The 18,863-nt window shown below is 39.1% G+C and overlaps 2 protein-coding genes across 7 annotated transcripts in view; one reads left to right on the top strand and one right to left on the bottom strand.

Moving 5' to 3' along the window:
- Positions 1–6,429, top strand: part of LOC128880005 (paired box protein Pax-6-like) — a 97,384-nt gene extending 90,955 nt beyond the window's left edge. Inside the window, exons 9-10 of one of the 2 annotated variants that reach the window (XM_054129611.1) lie at positions 1,171–1,565; positions 2,484–6,429. In XM_054129611.1, the coding sequence (XP_053985586.1) occupies positions 1,171–1,525 (355 nt within the window). In that variant the 3' untranslated portion in view covers positions 1,526–1,565; positions 2,484–6,429. The remainder of the gene's footprint in view (positions 1–1,170; positions 1,566–2,483) is intronic. The other variant, XM_054129610.1, reaches the window with a different exon arrangement.
- On the bottom strand, positions 5,954–18,850 carry LOC128880006 (zinc finger CCCH domain-containing protein 11A-like). 5 transcript variants are annotated; one of them, XM_054129615.1, is made up of 6 exons: positions 18,692–18,850; positions 18,390–18,486; positions 17,592–17,711; positions 17,328–17,502; positions 17,128–17,244; positions 5,954–8,617 (listed from the first exon to the last, which is right to left on the bottom strand). In XM_054129615.1, coding segments are annotated over exons 1-6 (1,476 nt in total). In that variant the 5' UTR covers positions 18,694–18,850; the 3' UTR covers positions 5,954–7,652. The 5 variants fall into 5 exon arrangements, with proteins under 5 accessions (XP_053985590.1, XP_053985591.1, XP_053985592.1 ...); XM_054129616.1 differs by lacking the exon at positions 18,692–18,850 and adding an exon at positions 18,612–18,691 and having other exon boundaries at positions 18,390–18,489; XM_054129617.1 differs by lacking the exon at positions 18,692–18,850 and adding an exon at positions 18,612–18,688.
- Positions 18,851–18,863: the final 13 nt, after the last annotated feature.

Raw genomic sequence — 18,863 nt, 5'->3', positions numbered from 1 at the left:
TCGACCGATATCAAATTCCCTAAATTAAAAAAAATAACGCCATCTTTTGGAGAGCCTCCCAAGTTTGCCGTGAAATAGTTCTCACATCACGCCGCTAGATGGCGCGTTCAACATGAAAATATTCAAAACATAAATTCTGTGGTTCTCTCTGCATATAAATGTGATATTACATTCAAACAACCATAATTCAACTAATAATTGTCTATTGGTACACTAGTAATTATGTAATGTCGAGTTTTTGAAATAAATAGAGATACCGAAAAATATGCTGCTATCTAGCGGCGCTCAGGGGAACCTATTTCGTGACAAACTTGAGAGGTTCGCCGAGAGATGGCGGTATTTCTTTTAATTTAGGGAATTTGATATAGGTCAATTATTAGTGTACAAATCAACAATTAAATGTTGAATAATGATAATTACGATGTCAAATTACATTTATAATGAGAGGAAACTAAAGAATTTATGTTTTGAATATTTTCATGTTGAACGCGCCATCTAGCGGCGTGCTGTGAGAACTATTGCACGACAAACTTGGGCGTTTCGCCGAGGATGGCGCCACATTTTTCAGTATACTTATTTATTTAAAAAACTTAATATTAGTTCATTTTTAGGGTACAAATCAACAATTAAATGTTGAATAATGATAATTATAATGTAAAATTACATTTATATGCAGAGAAAACTAAAGAATTTATGTTTTGAATATTTTCATGTTGGACGCGCCATCTAGCGGCGTGCTGTGAGAACTATTGCACGACAAACTTGGGCGTTTCGCCGAGGATGGCGCCACATTTTTCAGTATATTTATTTATTTAAAAAACTTAATATTAGTTCATTTTTAGGGTACAAATCAACAATTAAATGTTGAATAATGATAATTATAATGTAAAATTACATTTATATGCAGATAAAACTAAAGAATTTATGTTCTGAATATTTTCATGTTAACGCGCCATCTAGCGGCGTGATGTGAGAACTATTTCACGACAACCTTGGGGGGCTCTCCGAGAGATGGCGCCACGCTTTCGGGTATTTTTTTCTATTTAGAAAAGTTGTGTGCGAGACCAGGAAGACTGTACTTTTACGAAAATTTCCATTTATATTTTTGAACGCAGTCTATGGATCGACCCTCTGTCATAACTAATAAATAATTGCTCTCGAATGTTTCAGCCCAATGACGTCTATGCCAAGCTTCACGATGTCCGGCGGCAGCCAGCAAAACCAGCACACGACCAGCAGCATGTCGTCGTTGTCGACTGGAGGTGGAATGGGTCCCATGGGCATGACCGTGGGCATGACGGTTGGGCCTAGTCCCGGTGCCTGTCTTCAGCAACGAGACAACGGGTACTCTTGCGGAGTCGCGCGTCCTCCGAGTTACGAGCCCCTTCATCTTGGATACGGTGCGAGACCCACGTGCAGCCCGACCCAACCCTATCACACGGCGGGCCTGAACCAGTACAATCAAAACACCAGCTCGACCGGTGAGTGTCTACCGCACTCACTGCACTCGCTGCTTGCACTTTAGCGGACGGACTACTACGGATAACACGCTATCGAGCCTGCTGGTAATGGATTATACTCGCTTCAGCCTTACCACGGTCTCCCCTGCGATTACAGTGCCATGCCTCCAAGTTAAGTTGCCGTCGAATCAGATTTTTCTCACCTCTTTCAGTTATTCGTATTTTTGTTATTGGCCACGCGGTTTATCATGATAAGAGCGATATTTGAAAAATTGGCAGTAGTATGCCCTATACAACTTGCAACAAAAATCGTCCTGCAGTCAAAGGGTTAATATTCCCGTATTCGTGATGTCTTAGATTGTAAACACTCGGCAACTTAACGTGGTATCACTGTACCTTGTTACTCTCCTCGCTTGGCAATCACGCGATGAATTCTATGATTCGATGAAGCTCGCGCTCCAAGCGAACGCTCGGGGCATTCTCTGCGCGTGACGTACAAAGACCTCCCGCGAACCGAGCAAAATTGAACTGTTTAGAGAGAGTTTGTCTGTGATAGGTATTCTCTTGTACAGCAACACAAAGCGATACAGTACATTGAACTTTGTAAACTTTGGCTTACAGTTATAATACTTGGTATAGTCCTCGCCTATTCTAATATTACAATATTTTATCTAAAAGTTGAAAATTTTCGATATAGCGTAGTATACTAATTGCAGGAAGTAATCTAGAAGTGTCCAAGCTTTTCTTAGTTGTTACTGTTTCATATTATGTTCTCTAAAATAAATTCAGCCAGACAGTCGATCAAAGACAAGAGAGGATTCAATTTTGGTTCCCTTGACCATCGAGTTGAGACTTCTAGGGCACTAGAACTAGACCTAGACTTCCGGACACCTCTAGACTCTTTGCTTTACAAAATTCGTTTAACCTAATATAACATGACTCTGTTAACCTACCACGACCCTAAAATAAAATATCAATAAAATGTGAAAATAGCTAATTGGCTGATTTTTAAATGACTTCTAGGTCTGATATCGCCGGGTGTCAGCGTACCGATCGCCGTACCAGGCCAGCCGGCACCAGACATGGCGGCGCAATACTGGTCGCCGAGGCTGCAGTGACCGTGGTGGTCATCGGTGTCGACATCCTCTCCGTAGGCTCGAGCTTCTTTGACTTACGTTAGTTTACAAACGTTAGATACAGGAGGACGCGAGGAGAAGACGTTCGAAATCGATGAAAGACGGTTCTCGCAAAGGTTCAAGACGATTCCGCCGTTGTCAGAAATGGAGGACGACGGTCAACGTCAGGAGACTCTTGTAAAATAGGTGTTGGGTTCGACAAAAGTTGTAGCGCTTGAAGCAAGACTCACTTCGCAAGGACCACAGGGTAGTTTTACAGAGACGATACTAATGTCGGAACCTTTCGTGTTCGGGTCTCCGTATTTTCATATTAATGGGGGGGAAAGTATTAGGGTCGTCCTAAAAGTTCGTGCCATTTATACTTCAATTTCTCAAATTAATATGTGAAACATACTCTTAAGTGTCACAAGAAAAGATAATCTGTCTCATTTCACAACAGTTTCTCACCTCTCTCTCATATAGTCATTATACCGTTACTAGAAAATTTCTGTGGTTTTTTATTAAATTTCAACACAGTCTTCGGCACGAACTTATGGGACAACCTAATGCAATAGGAGGCTAAATATCAAGTGTTTATCGAGATATTTTTTTCTACAAGAATTTATGTAAAGATTTATTAACCTTCAGATCATTTTAGGTAAATTTTAACACGTTGACTGACAGACTAATAATCGTGAAAATTTCTACGAGGCTCAAGTTTTTTTCAACATATATAGCCCTTAAAATTATTTATTGAAGTTTCTCAATGAAAAGCTCCGTCAGCCGTATATGGGCGACGTGGCGACCAGTGTTAACGCGACACTTGAAAAACGCTGGAGTTTAGGCTCTGTAGAACTCCTCTGTGGTATGAATAGTTTTCTTCGTGCGTGATGAAAAATTTTTGTAAATCGACGGGCGTGTACGAGTAATGTTAGTCTTGCGTCGTAACGAGGCATTTTTCTAAATTATTCTCGAGCCCTCTAATCGACGATAAATTATTAATACCTTCGAGTTGTTTTTAATCTTCCCAGAACGTCCGAGAAGCTTACCAAACTTGAGAGTCAAATCGAGCTTTCGTCGACCGAAGAGTCGAGCGCTAAACCGTACTTTTCAAATAATCGTACACGCCTAAGAGAGTAAGCATAACACTTGAGCCACGAACAGGTTTCACAGGAAGAATAACACGAAAGGGTCGGATTCGGTGGACTGATCATGATCACTGATCCAATCACTAGAAACCACTGTCGTTGTATACTAGAAGATTTCAATATTCACATTTTACAATTAAATAACGACAGTGAAAACCTGGTGAATAACTTTTTAGAAAACAAATACATACCGTATTTTAATAAAAAAATTTCTATAAAGTTATTCACCAGGTATTGACTGTCATCTGATTGTAAAATGTTAATATCGAAATTTTCTAGTACACAGCGATAGTGGTTTCTAGTGATTGGATCAGCGATTACGATCAGTCCACTGAATACACCCAATTATCTCTAGGCGACTCTGTCGTGGGTGTTGTCGACGTTACAAAGAGAGATGACGATCGACTCCACGTCAGGGTACCCGTGTAACCCACAGCTACCTTAGTGATGTAAATTATCAATAATTATCGCTTGAAGATCTCTTTTTGCGTTTCCAATCGCGACCGTAAGTTTTCCTTGAATAGCTATCGCAAGTTCTCAGGTCACAACAGATTTTCTTAACGACATTTCGCGTACATCGCCCTCGAATGTAGCTCGCGAAGGGATCGTTTAGCCAAGATGGCGGCCAGTTTCCCAAACTTCGTTTCCAGTGGTGATCCATGACGACGCCACGACGAAACGTCTTTGTAACAGAGCTACGAGATTTCTTTTCGTACACGTTATTAGATGAATTTATGTATCGAAACAGGCATGGAGTATCTTTCATTTCGACGATTCTCAAGTATCGTAGACAGTGAAGGAATTGACACCTTACCAACTAGCGAAGATTGCAAACCTTCGAGGTCTTCGAGGCATCTGTCGACCATGGTTCGAACGCGAGGTGCAGTAATTTCCGCTTTCAAGTCGTCGTTTCTTTTTGGGTAAACTTTACTTTGGGGGACCAGAAATTGTCAAGTTTGTTTTTCATAATCCTGTAGATTTTTACTGCTCGAGTACCTCGAGGTTGCTAAGCCCGTACTGTAGCTATGGTCAGATGTAGCTACAGCCCCCGAGGTCTCACTTGAAAGCCGGAACTGCTGTACAATGTACGAAGAAATGTTGAAATCCGAGAATATTAAGATAATAGACACGTATCACGTTAACTGTATTATTTTTCAATCACTTGTTACTGCTACATGTATTTTCTCGCGATGAAACGTTCTTGTATAAAGATTGTGAGAAACGAGGAGGGTTAGTCGAAATGTTTATTTCGAATGTACTCGTTCTTCGGCGCGAGCTGTTATTTTTATCGGAAAATTCACCGTCGCCCTTTCTTTCGAACTCGACGTTCGCTCGCCATACGTCGCCGAGAAGAAGCGACGTTTTTTTTTCTTTTATTTATTGTAACATAGGTTAAACGAAATTCATATCCGAAATAAACACGGCGTCGCCGTTCGATGCGGCGAGCGATCAACAACGGATTCGAGACGAGCGAGGATTTAGTAAACAGAAATTGTACAACATTAGCGGAAAAATAACTTTAAACATCGGCGACGATTAAAAAGAGGGAGGAGATGTATCGGTTGGGAGGAGTTAGCAATGGCGTCTCGCAGTGTTTTTAACCGCAGTTTCTTAGATGTAACCTCTAGGCCAATAAAAGAACGTAATATAGTTTTTAAGTCGGTATTATTTATATTCGTGTAAGGGACGAAAGCGAAGCAAGAGTAATGGACGTTTATTGTGTGTACATCGTAAAGATATTGACATTTATATATAGTTGATTCTAATCCCCAAGTATCCGATAAAGCAAAGTCGATACATCATTTATATCCGATGCAAGATTGATCAACAGAAAGGCGCGACACCAGGTATGTTAACCGTACGATTATGCATTCGAAATAAATAGTGTGTGCATTTAAGTAACAAATTGTTCCAGTACTTACCTTTCAATGAAATCACCCTGCGACCAAGAAAAGCTGTCTTCGCTTTTTATTTATTACCTGACACCACTCACAGAAAAGGATACATGTATGCATGCGTGGAGAAAGAGTACATAGATACTGTGACACCTGTCAAAGTGGATCCCATCCAAAGAAAAAAGCTCAAATATCTAAACCAGAGGTAATGAGTGCATTTAGTAGAGACAAATGTTGCGCGACTCGAAGCAGAGAATCCACGAGAATCACCCGACAGTTGTCTCTGGTAAATGCATTCAGTGTTAGCAAGATCGAGAAAGAAAAATGGCGACCAGTAGTTTGCAAATGTAACAATCGTATATTTGTTCCGACTTAATAATTTTCTCTATACAGTTTCTTCAGAAGGTACTTGAATTTGCGCCTCGCTTTCGTTTGGAAAGGAAGGTCGGTGATGCTAGAATAAGAACAAATGTCCATTACGTCGAACGATACAAAAATTCGTTTAACAGCTCCTGAAGCTCATCTGGCTGGATCTCTGTGGATCCAGTCACGATCTTCCCGATCTTCTCTAGCTCTTATTTGCGGTGAAGTGCAAATCGAACGATTGTTCCAACGCAGCAACCATGTTCAACCTGAAATTTATTTACCTGCCTACGAGTAATGTGCAACGAACAACGCAGCTTATTTGAGAAAATTGCGGTGCGTCGAAATACGTCCGTTATTTCACACCATGTGCCGAGTATTCGAATTTAAAGAGGTACACGCACGAATTCGTCACGATTATTGTTAAAGATCGCAAATATAAAAACAGTGACTAAAATAAATTAAATTACATACTAACACTTCTAAACTTACGCTAAACGAGCGCGTAGCGTGACGCTACTCGTGACCACTCGCCACCTTCTAATTGAAGAGAAGACCGTATAGGTATTAAAACGAGAGGGAATATTAACGAAGCGACAAAAACATAACAGAAAGTGTTCGCGGTGTAGTTTTCCCTTGACGGCCCAAATTCTCATTCGATCGTTATTTTCTACTGAATTTTCTTTATTTATAAAATGGCCCGTTCGATATCTCGTCGAATACTTTTGTTTTATTTATCAAATTAAAATACGTCGCAGTTCGCGTAAAAATAAAGTCAAACTTCTATCGGAAGAATTCTATTTAACAAATCACAAGAAAGAAAATTGGACCGTGAAGAACTATCACCGTCTGCAACAGTACCGACATTTGAATTCGTTAGCAGTTGCAGATATTCCAAGATAAAGTACCTTTATATATATTATATACGTACGTATATGTATCATATACAGAATGTCTCAATTTGATGTTTCCACGCGATTACTTCCCGAACGATCATGCAAATATTTGAAATGACGATTACTAGACTGCGGATCTATTATGCAAAATAAAATATTTACAAATGTACCTACAAAAATTCAACCTAAATAGGAATTTATTCTACGTATACTTTTGCATATTGTGTGCATCCTGTAATTTCATGCACATTTAAATTTCCTACAAATGCATAAAGATCCACTGTCTAATGATTACTCTGTTTTCTAGAGGAAAGTTTGTGGACAATGCGATTTTCCACTGGGTTGATTGAATGATTAAAATAACCAGGACCTCCTGTACGTATTATGCATAGAATATGCGCGACTGTGCAAGGAATTTCACGTTTGATATGCAAAGCTCGAGACTGATCTTGGGAAAAATCAGAAAAACAAGAAAAGAAGAAATGCATTCGTCCTTGGAGAATTCGATATTCCGAAGGGAAACAACGCGGTTGTTCCCTCTACCTAAAACTCTTCCTTCGACCAAAGGCCATCGACTTCTCCACCATTCGTCTCGTTCCGAGAAAAGAATCCTCAACGCGAAATCCTGCGAACTGTCCCTCGACAGCGTGAAACGGAGGTCGAACATCGAAACGTAGAAGATAGCAAGAGAAACGATTAAACCGAAGCGAATAAACGCTCTTCCTATCGATTTTACAGTAAGTATGCGTCCCTTGGTCCTCGGCGGTTTCCTCTTTCAAACCGAGTTTTTCTCTTTTAGTAAAGCGTCGATGTCCTTGAGGATGTCGTCGGACGCCATGTCCAGCGTCAGGTAGTCGTCCTCGTTTACGTTCAACAGGCTGTCGCAGGAAGCGATCGTCTCCTTGGATTCCTCCGTGTTGCGTTTAACCGCCAATTGCTTCTCCTCGTTTTTCTCCAACAGGTTCTGATCCTCGTCGGTGCTACTGTCGCACAGTCTGATCTCCACTTCGTTCCTCCTGGCCAAGTTGGAGCTCTCCGTCGACTCGGAGCTGTTCAGCCTGTCCAATATTGGATTCCCCGAACCCCTATCGCTCGTTTCTTCTTCTGCCATCATCTTGTGACTCGTAGTGCCAAATTCGTCCACGTCTCGCCATTCCCTGACTTCGACATCGACGGAGCCTAGTCTCATAGGCGAGGATTCCGTTAGGCTCCTCCTGAGCTTAACAGGTGGCACGTTGGAAGTTCCAGAGGTTCCGGTATCGTTGCACTTAATTTTACATCTCTTCGTGTCCTCGTGGCAGTCCTCCAGAGACCTCTTAACACCCCTGACGTCGGTCATCCTCCTGAGCTCGGTCAGCGTCTTCATGGCGTCCTTCAGCAAGTCCGCCGTCGATTCCCCTTTGCTATCGGATGCTGCGTCGACCATGGACTTGGGCTCTTTCTCCTGAACAGCTTTGCGCCTCTTCCTGCGCCGAATCTCTTCCAAGCTGAGCACCTCGAAGTCCAACCCTTTCTCGCCGTTCTTCTCTTTACCTAGCTGAGGATAAGGACAGATCTTTTTCGCGCGACGAATCTTGATCTTGTCACCTCCCGCGTCGATCTGATAGTCTTCCGCCTGGTACGAGTAATACGCTGCGCTCTCAGCCTGGATCTCCTCCAATCTGATCTCTTCGTAGGTCTTACAGTATGGCACCCTCGGCTGCGGCTTGACAGGCGACGGTACGCTTTCATTGTCTGACTCTGGAAGAAACATAGGGGCGAAATGCGAGAATTTATGTTACTCGTGGGCAGACGCAGACCGGTCCTCGACCCTCGCAGCGTTCATAGTCCTTGGCTTTCCGAAATTTCCTTCGCCTTTTCTACAGTTACACGTTTACATTTATCCTACAGACCCCTGGCAAACAGTCCTTTCCGTTTGCTCGGATATTCACTCGTTTCTGTTTCGCTTTTGTTTGGACAATTACATTTCAGAACTCTCGGAATTCTCTAGAGAGATCCTAGAGGAACCTTCAACCGTCTGCATTTCTCATCGGGCCTTTCTTTTTTTCTCGCTATCTCTGGTCTCTAACGTGTCTTTAAGCAGTTCTATCTCTAAGTAAAGAAAATTTTTTAGTCTAATCTAGGATATGCTCGAATTAGCGAATTTTATTCTGTAAAAGGAGAACGTTTAGTACAATTCCAATACTTTGATCGATATTCCTCGAGGGGGGACGATTTATCTTCGAACCTCTTTTTTTGCAACCATATTCTTTGCGTTTCCTTCAATTCCTCTCTCTCTCTTTCTCTGGCTTTATCTCTCTTTCTCCCGTTCTCGTCTCATATATTTTAAACTTTTTCACAATTACCGTCCGATATTTATCGTACAGTGACCACGAACGAAGCTAACGTGTCTCAGGCAACGTCTTACGAACGAACAATTATTCCGGCGAACGGATTCGTACGTCAACTTCTCCAATTCTCGATCAGGCAAGGGAACCTGTGACTTATGCTTATAATCCAATAGGTGAATCATTATCGTCGTCGTCATTGTCTCCGCATTTCTTTCTCTACCACGTTTCTCTGTAAACTGTTTTCTTTTGTTTTGTTGTTTCTTTAAAGCTCGTTGCACTTGGTTTCTCAAGCTTTAGTCTCGCTTCCTTTCTCCACTTTCGGTCGTAAAGAAAATGAAACAATCACAAAAGAAAAAGAACATTCCACCGAGCTGTCTACGAATCTCGAGCCCTTCCGCGTTCGTAAGAAATACAGGAATGATACTCTCAACGAAGCGTCTCCCCGAGAAATTAACGTTCGAACACCATCGGAAACCATTGCTGTGAAACAAACACGGTGACTCGTTCGAAAAACGATAAAAAGCTCAACTCCGAATGAAATATCATCTATTTCGTAGCCGTCGAAAGACGATTTTAATTAGGTACAATGCTCATAAACATTTTACAAATTAAATCGATCCTGCTTCTCGCTACCGTACGAACGAAATAATTTCAAACAATCGCACGTGAAAATAAAAGTATCATGCACCATGTCGCAGGTGGTACCCGCGGTTCGACCGTCGCATAACAATTTCTACGCAAAAAAGCATCCGACGTTTTACAGAAAATTTCGCGCGATCCACGAGGTCACTCGATGGCACGTCCATCGGATGCTTGCTCGCTCTACGGGCAAAAATACTCGATGAGAACCCCGAACAACTATTCTCCAGCTCGATTGCTCGGTGAGGAAACGTTGGAACACGGAGTATAATTGACGAGCTGAGGGAAAAACTACCAAATAGTACGTGTTATGCACTCGAAAGGGTTCCAAAAACATTCACCATCCGCGTGATCTCAGAAAAGCAGTGCTAAATAATTCCATTATATTTCACTCTAATTTGTATTCAACCCTTTCGCTATCAGCGAAGTGTAGTCAATCCTGTCCAAGTGTCGCTTGATTATACGTTTCCTGGTTCCTCGCAGCAAGCCTTGACTCGAGAGGGAATGAGAGTTTCGCATACCTCGCTGCCTAAGTGGCGCAGGATCCGAGCGACGCTTAGAGAACATTGACTGTATCGAATAAGAAAATCGTTATACGCTAATTTTCTTTCAAAAAATCATCGTATATCCGAGATAATGTACGACACCAGCGAAAGGGTTCAGCATGGTAGACCACCTAACCCGACGACTTTTGAATTACTCGTGAACCACTCGTGCTACATGCTTTAATTTACAATAAACTGTTCATTTTGCTTAGATTAAACGCAACTCGTCGCAACAAAAAGCCTAATCGAATCATGGTCATTTCACGCTCTGTCTCGTTTCTTTTCCCCCGGAACCACAAAATTACAAATGCAACAAGATGCATTGCATTCACCGAACAACTACCACTACTCGATATCCTTTCGGTATAATGTTAACAACAAATACGACAAAAATAATATCGGAAACTATCTAACCGGTGGCGAGACACGGGTCGAGATCAATTGGTCGTTCAAGGCTATTCCTGCCAGAATAGCTAGGAATTGTTCCTATGAACTGCGCGTACCCTCGTAACCATTTGCGATCGTACGTCGAGCGTGGCTCGACAAATAGTTAAACAGAAGGATCGATCGTGCCATTAAAGTGGGAAGAGCGTACATGTGGGACCAATTGAATTCGATCCGACCGTAGAACTCGATCGCAGGGAATAACACCATATCGCAGATCAGAAAATAATAAACGTAGGAGAATCATCGCTGTCGCTGCCGGCGTTAGTTTTCTTTCTTTTCATTGTATCAAGTTTATTGAAATCCAAGTATCATCTCAATAAAAATTAATGATTTCAATTCGTTTACATCAATTCATATAGCAAGGAATTACGTGTCACGTATAATCAGCGTGTATAATCTCTCTTAAGTGAATCCCTTTATTCTTGTTTTCTCTCTCGCGAGAATCCACAAGGGACGCTGTTAATCGCCAAGTAACGTTTCACAAGATCGTTCAATCAACGCAACGACAATTTCACTGATTCGCTCGCGTCACCACGCTCAACGGGGTTTTCCCGTTCGAACATCGATTATATGAACCTTGAACAAAGAGACGGCCGAAATTGTCATTGTTCGAGAAGCTGCGCAATTAAATAATCTACCGTGACTCGACGTCACGCGCGACAATTGTTGTACAATCGCTAAAGAGAGCTGCGAATCTTGGTAAAATTATAATAAACAACATCGATAACAGCGATGACGATGACAATAATATTAACCCGTACTACTAATGGCAGTAGTAACAATAAATAACAAAAAGCAAGGAGAAGAACTTTCGAAAAAAAAGAAAAAAAAAATAATAGAGACGAAATAATATAATTCAAAACGGAAGACCATCCCCTGGATGGATAACGCAAGAACAATGATTGCAGCTGGACGTACACGATAAATAACGATTACAAAAAAAAATAGAAACGAAAAAAGAAAAAAGAAAAAGAAAAAAGAAATCAACCGACACCGAGCGTACCCTGAAACGCGTTTCGTAATGACGCTTGGGTGACTCGAACAAAATCATTAAACACGGTAAAAGTAATGAATAGAAAACGAAAAAGCTTCGTAGAACATCGATATTCCATACTTGACGGAAAAAGAGGAAAACGATTGTAAATTTGCAATAATCGTACTAAAATGCAAGAGAGAAACGATGGTGCATGTTGATTAATTCGAAGCGCTTGGCTACAATAGTAAATGTTTCGCGTTTACAATCACGCAATTCGTCGACGATTCCGACGATTATTAAACAATTAAAAAATCTTTTAGACGATTACGATATATCGCTAAATGCATTATTGGCTAAACATCGACACGAATAATTAATTTGCGATTAAAAGGATCTAATAAATAAAGGAATCAAGGTCGTCGCCGGGGACACGAGTCCAGCTGCTGATCTCCTTTCTCCTTCGTTAAGTATTATATATGTATAAATTAGTACTTTTGCACTATTTTGTCTCTTGTATTCACGCACACACGCACTCGCAAGGAAGTTACATGCGTTACAGGCCGTATTTCGTAGAAAATATAACCCGTAGAAAATAATTGTACTTGCTGCACTGAAACGCATCAAAGACGATTCACCGGTTTTTTCTTTCGTTTCTTTCTTTTTTTTTTAAAGGAAATTTTAACAATGTCTGTTCGAGGGCTTTCGTTTCTCGTTTATCAGGCAGAAAAGGAACTGTTTAAAGCAATTCGACGAACGTCAATTTTGTTCTCTCATTTCGTACGCAAACGCAAACGGGAGCGTCCTTGAGAAACAAGTTTCACGCAGCATCGAGACAACAATATCGAGTATTTCTCAATGTACAAAGGCCTGTAATTGTAAATAACTGGTTCGTTACTTTCTGAATTCATCCGTGGCGCTATATCACATTTAATACATTCACGATTAAATTCATTAAGATTAGTTGTTGATACAATTGTAGGTATCAAGTATAAGTTAGTTTTTTCTGGCAAGTTCTTTACAATAGACACCAAAAGGAAAGAAAAAAAAAAAAAGAAAGAAAAAAGAAAAGAGAAAAAAGAAAAATGAAAGACAAAGTGTCCGTATCCTATTAATTTTACGTTATCTCCACCTTATAATGTACGATCTCTGTTCACGTTTCGTTCTTCCGAGCATTGTTTCCCTTCCGTATACCCTTCTCTACTCTCGCTTCCAATTTTTTTTCCCCGATTCAGAAATACGGTCATGTTAAATCTTTCATTTTCGTGTTACCATATACAAAATTACGTACAAAATAAAGAATCTTTCTGTTTCTGTTATCCGTGGACACGTGGTCACGGTTGTTCGTCTTGTAAAGGTTCCCATGATTTTTTCAAATGAATATTCTTTTGACTGAAACAAGAAAAAGAAATCCCTAACAAAGTGCAATTAAACCCTTAGGGTCGGGGGCAGGGGAGACTAGAACGTTCGATTCCACCCGTATAAAAAAATTGAAGATGCAAAATTAAAAAAAAAAAAAGAAAATATAGAGAGAGAGAGAAAGAGAGAGAGAGAGAAAAAAACTTCCCGAATCCGTCGTTCATGATCGATGCTAAACACTCAATTACGTTGCCGACAATTATCCCTCGATCATAAATACACCATTAGCGGTTCAATATATACTATCTCATTATGCTGTTTGAGTTCTCGTAATAAAGGTTACATTAGTTTTCCCTTATACCTCTCGTGCGGATCTAGGCGCGAATAGTATCTCGTAATAAAAATAATAAATATTGCAATTTGGTTCCACCGGGTTTCTAAGATACCACGAGTATCGGATACGCTTGACTTTTCTTTTTTTTCGCTAACTCTTTTACCAACATTCTTATCCTTTTTTTTTTTTTCTTTTAACTATTATAACATACAAGTGAAGCGACACGTGACTGGAACGAAATTGAAAGGTACTATTTCATACACCAAGTTCCGCTTTTGCTTCACGTTTAAAAGTACGTATATGTAAATATGTGTGTACGCATGCAATATGTGATATTAAGTCGCATTTTCTTTTCCTTAAAAATTCTCTCGCTCAACGCAAGCGTTTGCTGCTCCCCTTATCCCTCTTTCTCTTCTATATCTGTATATATATTCCCATATAAATACATAAATATACAAGTACATATATATTTATATATTTATATCTATAGTTATGTATCTGTATTATATAATTTTCATATTTCATCATTTAATCTTTTCTTCGCGTTGTAAACTACGTAATTCTCGGTGCTCGAAGCCGTCCTTTCGTTCGCCAATCGCTACCTTTTATCGTTCGATAAATCGGGAAAGAACGACTTCGTCGAATGAAAATTAAACGTATCTATTATCCTGTAAGCTTGCGCCAATTGGACACTAATTGAAAGACTCGTTTGTCCGCTTGCTCGACGAAGATGTGTTTCATACTCGTCTGTGAATTTTTCATTACTTTTCTTTTTTTGTTCGCTTTTCGTATCCGTTAGATTTTTAAAGAAAATTCACTCGATCCCAGCACCTTTGCGATTTCTATTCCATTCCGCGACGACACGAAATTCTTTCTCTCGCCGCGACGTTTATCGCTTTCAGCGGCACTAATACGCAATTTTCGCACTACGTGAGATACATAATCTAAATTACATGTGTCGGAACAAAATTGTTTCTTTTTTTTTTCTTTTTTTGTCAAATTTCTCGTGCTCGAAACACTGATTTATCTCGTGCAGTACGATACACGGCGTGTGCGACGTTCGCTTCTCCTTGAATATGGAGTTTCGTATTTTGTTTTTTTTTTTTTTTTTTTTTAATTTTCTCTTAATCGTTTCGTTAATGCAAAAGGTACAACGCAACGCCGGGACAATCTACGCACTGCTGTAACAAATTTTGTCTAAATACAAGGTGTCGCTGTTACGCTGTGTTATATCCCATGCCGTTTCGACAATTCGCTAATTCGTGTGGAAAGCCAAAACATATGAAGGCATTATATATCGTTCGTATGTACGTGTTAAATCAAGGCTGGGATACGGTTCGATCGGACATACTGCTTATCCTAAATATAAACTCATTTTGTTCTGCCCGTTTATCTCGCTTTATATGTCTGATTTTTGTTTCTCGTTTTGTTTGTTTATTTTTATGTTTTAATGAAGAATGTTACAATAGATCGCATATTTTCGAGCGTGCAATATCGCACAAAAAACAAAAGCACGTGTGCGCGTGTATCTGAGGCAGTATTCGACTCGAATAATTTTTTCTCGACTGTACATTGCTAAACTCGAAGCATAACCACGAGTGCGAAAGAGAAGTTCACCTTGTTAACAAAACATTATCCTTGTAATCGCTTTGCAATCGTTGGTTGTGCTGCAAGCTCCAAGTACGATGATCTTTCTTTTTTTGTTTATGTTTCTCAAAAAGGAAGTGTTCGTTGTTCGAACAATTAAACATCAAATGGTTGAAACTCAATCTCCGTAAATAACAACAAGACTTTTCATCCTGACGTTCTGATGTTGTATCGATATCAAGATATCTGTGCGAGTTCGGATCGTGTGTATGTGGCAAAGCGACGACCCATAGCTATCTTCTTATTTGTCCAGTACAGTATTTATTTGGGTATCGTATAACACAATGTGAGGACATACATTGATCTTGTTTCCTATTGCAACATTCGAGAAAATTCGAGACTCGTTGCACTGCTGCTGGAGAAAGATAGCCATAGGCGATTAGAGGGCTACAGGCAAAGTTTAGATATAGCAGCCCCTGAAAAAATTGATATTCAAATCTACATTTTTTTATTGTTTTTGCTTTTTTGTTTTTTTTTTTTTGTTTGTTTGCTTATGATAAGATCATCATATGCTTTTGCGATGACACCATTCATATCGACTGTTTTAATCGATGAAATAATGACAACACAACTAACTGTGTTCCGACGAATGTTAATATTAATCGCCATCTGATAAGTGGCCAAACTGATCTCGTTAAAGAACACAGTTTCATTGGATCGATCTAAATGTTGCATGTTATCCCTCTTCTCAGTGGTAATACACTGTGTATACAAAATTATATACGCAATCAATCATATTGAAATAACACGTACCATTGACTAACATTTTAAAGTGTAATGTACACAAATGTTTGAAACCATCTTTCAAAGGAATCTTTCACGTATCAATATGATTTTATGATCTTATTCTATCCAATAATAAAGACGACGATATAGATCACCTATTGCTTTTCTCTACATTTTCTTAGCTATTTCAACACCTTCTTGCACATATTTTCTTTCGTAATCTTCTTCTTAAGTGAATTAAACGAAAACTATTAATATTATACGTGTATCGATAATTTTAAGTAATGCAGTCTTTATTATTGAAAAGGCAATTTAAAACATACTTTACGAATTTATAACAGATCGACGTACGATTGACACTATGAAAAGCCATTATTATTAGCAAAATATTCTATAAGTTTTCAATGCCACCGATTCAGCTTAATCTGTTTCCTTGTAAAGGGCTTACTTTTTTTTTTTATGGTTTGCTCATATCGATTCATTTTTTGTGAAATAAGTCAAGCGAAGATCGATTAAGTATCGGAAATGTACTAACATTCCTGGTGCTCAATCAATATAAAAGTCTGCAATAACCTTTTTTTTTTTTTGCAAAGCAGGAAGTACATTTTACTTTGATATATAAAGTATCGTATATGTTTATACGTTTATACAATACTTTACATTTTCTAAAGAGCAATATCTAGTTTAATGTAACTTTATATCTGTTTCCTTCTTTTTTTCCAGTATTTCTATTAGTGTACTGTTCTATGCTGATTGACGGCCGATGGAAATTTACATTGTTACAATCAGAGTATTCCGCCAACTTTAAAATCGTTTGTAGGATGTCATTTCGAAATATGGAAAGGGAAATCTTGACGTTTGAGGCTGAGAGGTTTGTCGCGTATGAATAGGCGAATATGGTGGTTGCTGGAGGAGCGGAGAATTCTGTTGATTTTGCAATGGCGATAACGATTGGCCAGGAGAATGCGAATGTAAACTTTGCGGATGAGAAAATGATAACGCGTGATGACAAGGAGAAGTTTGTGAATTTTGTACACTAGGTTGCGGTACGTTTAAATTGTTTGAGACGTTGATATTGTTTAGAATGCTGAGACTGTTAGAAACGTTATTGGGGATTGTCAGGTTGCTTGGTATACTGAGTGTATTCGGAATATTTATACTCGTTTGTAAATTAGGTGGAAGGGAAAGAGTAGCCGATGTTAGGTAATGTACGCTGAAAGATGGACGGGGGGGCTAGTAAAGCCTCATACCTTCTTCAAATTTGACGATAAGAGGATCAACAGCTGGACTGCCGATAAAACTGCCCGCTTCGCTACTTCCTCTACCTTGATCTGACTCTGTACTATTACCATCATATTTCGTATCATCTATCAGTAACAGAAAAAGGATCCCAAATATGCATTAATATAATAATTATATTATGCTGTAAATGGGATAAACTGTTGCTTACCTTGACGATTTAACCATTCTTGATTTAGCGACTTTGATGTTAAATCAGAATTTTTCACTGGATTGATAGGATCGCTACTAATTGCACGAGCACTCTTATGCATAAACGAACAATGTGGTTTTCTACAACCTCCAGGTTGTGTTTCCCAATAACATGGAATTGATTTACGATTTTTCTGTTCAATTAACACAAAATACGAACGTTAAGAATCTATTTACTTTCCTTGTTAAAGTTTTAATATATCCTCAACCCAAGCATACTTACCTTTAATTCCATATGTCTAAAGTTACAATGTTCATCGAGACATTTACCCTGCTGCCAATATATGCACATTGTTTCGCAACCCAAGGCAGACGGTTCATGTCTGAATGGACAATTATCACCCTTCAAACATAATTATAAATTAATGAAAATATCAAATACCATAATACAAATACATTCAAAGTAGAATGGCGATGAAACGATAAGGACATTGAAAGCTTAGCACAGAATTATCGTAACAGTTGCAGTGCTCATTTAAAATGTCAATACTGCAAGATAGTAACTCCAAAGGACGAGACATGACGGAACTTTTATACTACAGAATATAGTAAAGCTTGTTTCGTAATGTCAATTCTATATGGACTATTACATGTAATACATGTAATACATGAAATGTCATTAATATACAGAGATATTCTACAAATGAAAGATTCAGAAACTATTTGAACTTAAGGACAGACACTATGATCTTTAGTTACTATTAAAATTATTATCAATAATACGAATTGTAATGATTGTGAAAAAAAAATGACGAAAATTTAACAATTTTAAAACGATTAAAGACAGAAAATAACAACGATATAATGAAAAAGTAACGTTGTAACACGTACATAACTAATTTGTCAATTATTTGAAAAAGAAGGGTATCGTGAAACCTGGCTTCAACATGGCCGATCTAACCTCGCGAATGGAACAGATCAGAAACAATATGGAACAAATTTATCGAACATTCGAACTTTTATCGAGACAATTAAATACGTCTAACACTCCGCTCGTAACGTTAATGGCAAAATGGCTTACCTTTTTGCACGTAGAATAATAGAAAAAATAACAGTCGGTATTCTTGTGACTGTGCTCCATTTGCAAGAACTGATACAAAGATGACTGCTCGTGAGTCCTGCTGAAACAGAAAATAATTAAATTTATCGACGTGATCGAGCACAATAAACGAGAACTGGAAACGAAAGAATCGAAACGTAATGAAACGTTACCAATTCGCAGCAAACATGATTTTAAAGTTACCGTATCGTGCACAGGTATTTTGTATCGATGAAACTAATCTTTTTTTTCCAACGTAAATCTGTTGTATACTCATTACTTACATGTGGTGGCAGCGATTCCTCGGGTGACTTCTTTTTTGCCCCTTCGCTTTGACCCACACACTGGATCGACTCGCACACAGATTCAAGTAAATAGTTCGACCGTAGCACTTGTCGCCCCTTTCGTTGTAGACGCTATTCAGTAATAGATACGATGGCGTAAACTTCCGAGGAA

The sequence above is a fragment of the Hylaeus volcanicus genome, chromosome 7, assembly GCF_026283585.1.
Source record: "Hylaeus volcanicus isolate JK05 chromosome 7, UHH_iyHylVolc1.0_haploid, whole genome shotgun sequence".
NCBI lineage: Eukaryota > Metazoa > Arthropoda > Insecta > Hymenoptera > Colletidae > Hylaeus > Hylaeus volcanicus.
This window is presented reverse-complemented; position numbering and strand designations above follow the sequence as displayed.

What these genes read in the sequence shown, in the direction of transcription:
- LOC128880006 (XM_054129613.1), bottom strand. An exon ending in ATTATTCTACGTGCAAAAAG is followed by an intron (nt 17,712 to 18,389) that starts GTAAGCCATTTT and finishes TTATGTTTGAAG; the next exon opens with GGTGATAATTGTCCATTCAG. An exon ending in AGAATGGTTAAATCGTCAAG is followed by an intron (nt 17,245 to 17,327) that starts GTAAGCAACAGT and finishes TGTTACTGATAG; the next exon opens with ATGATACGAAATATGATGGT.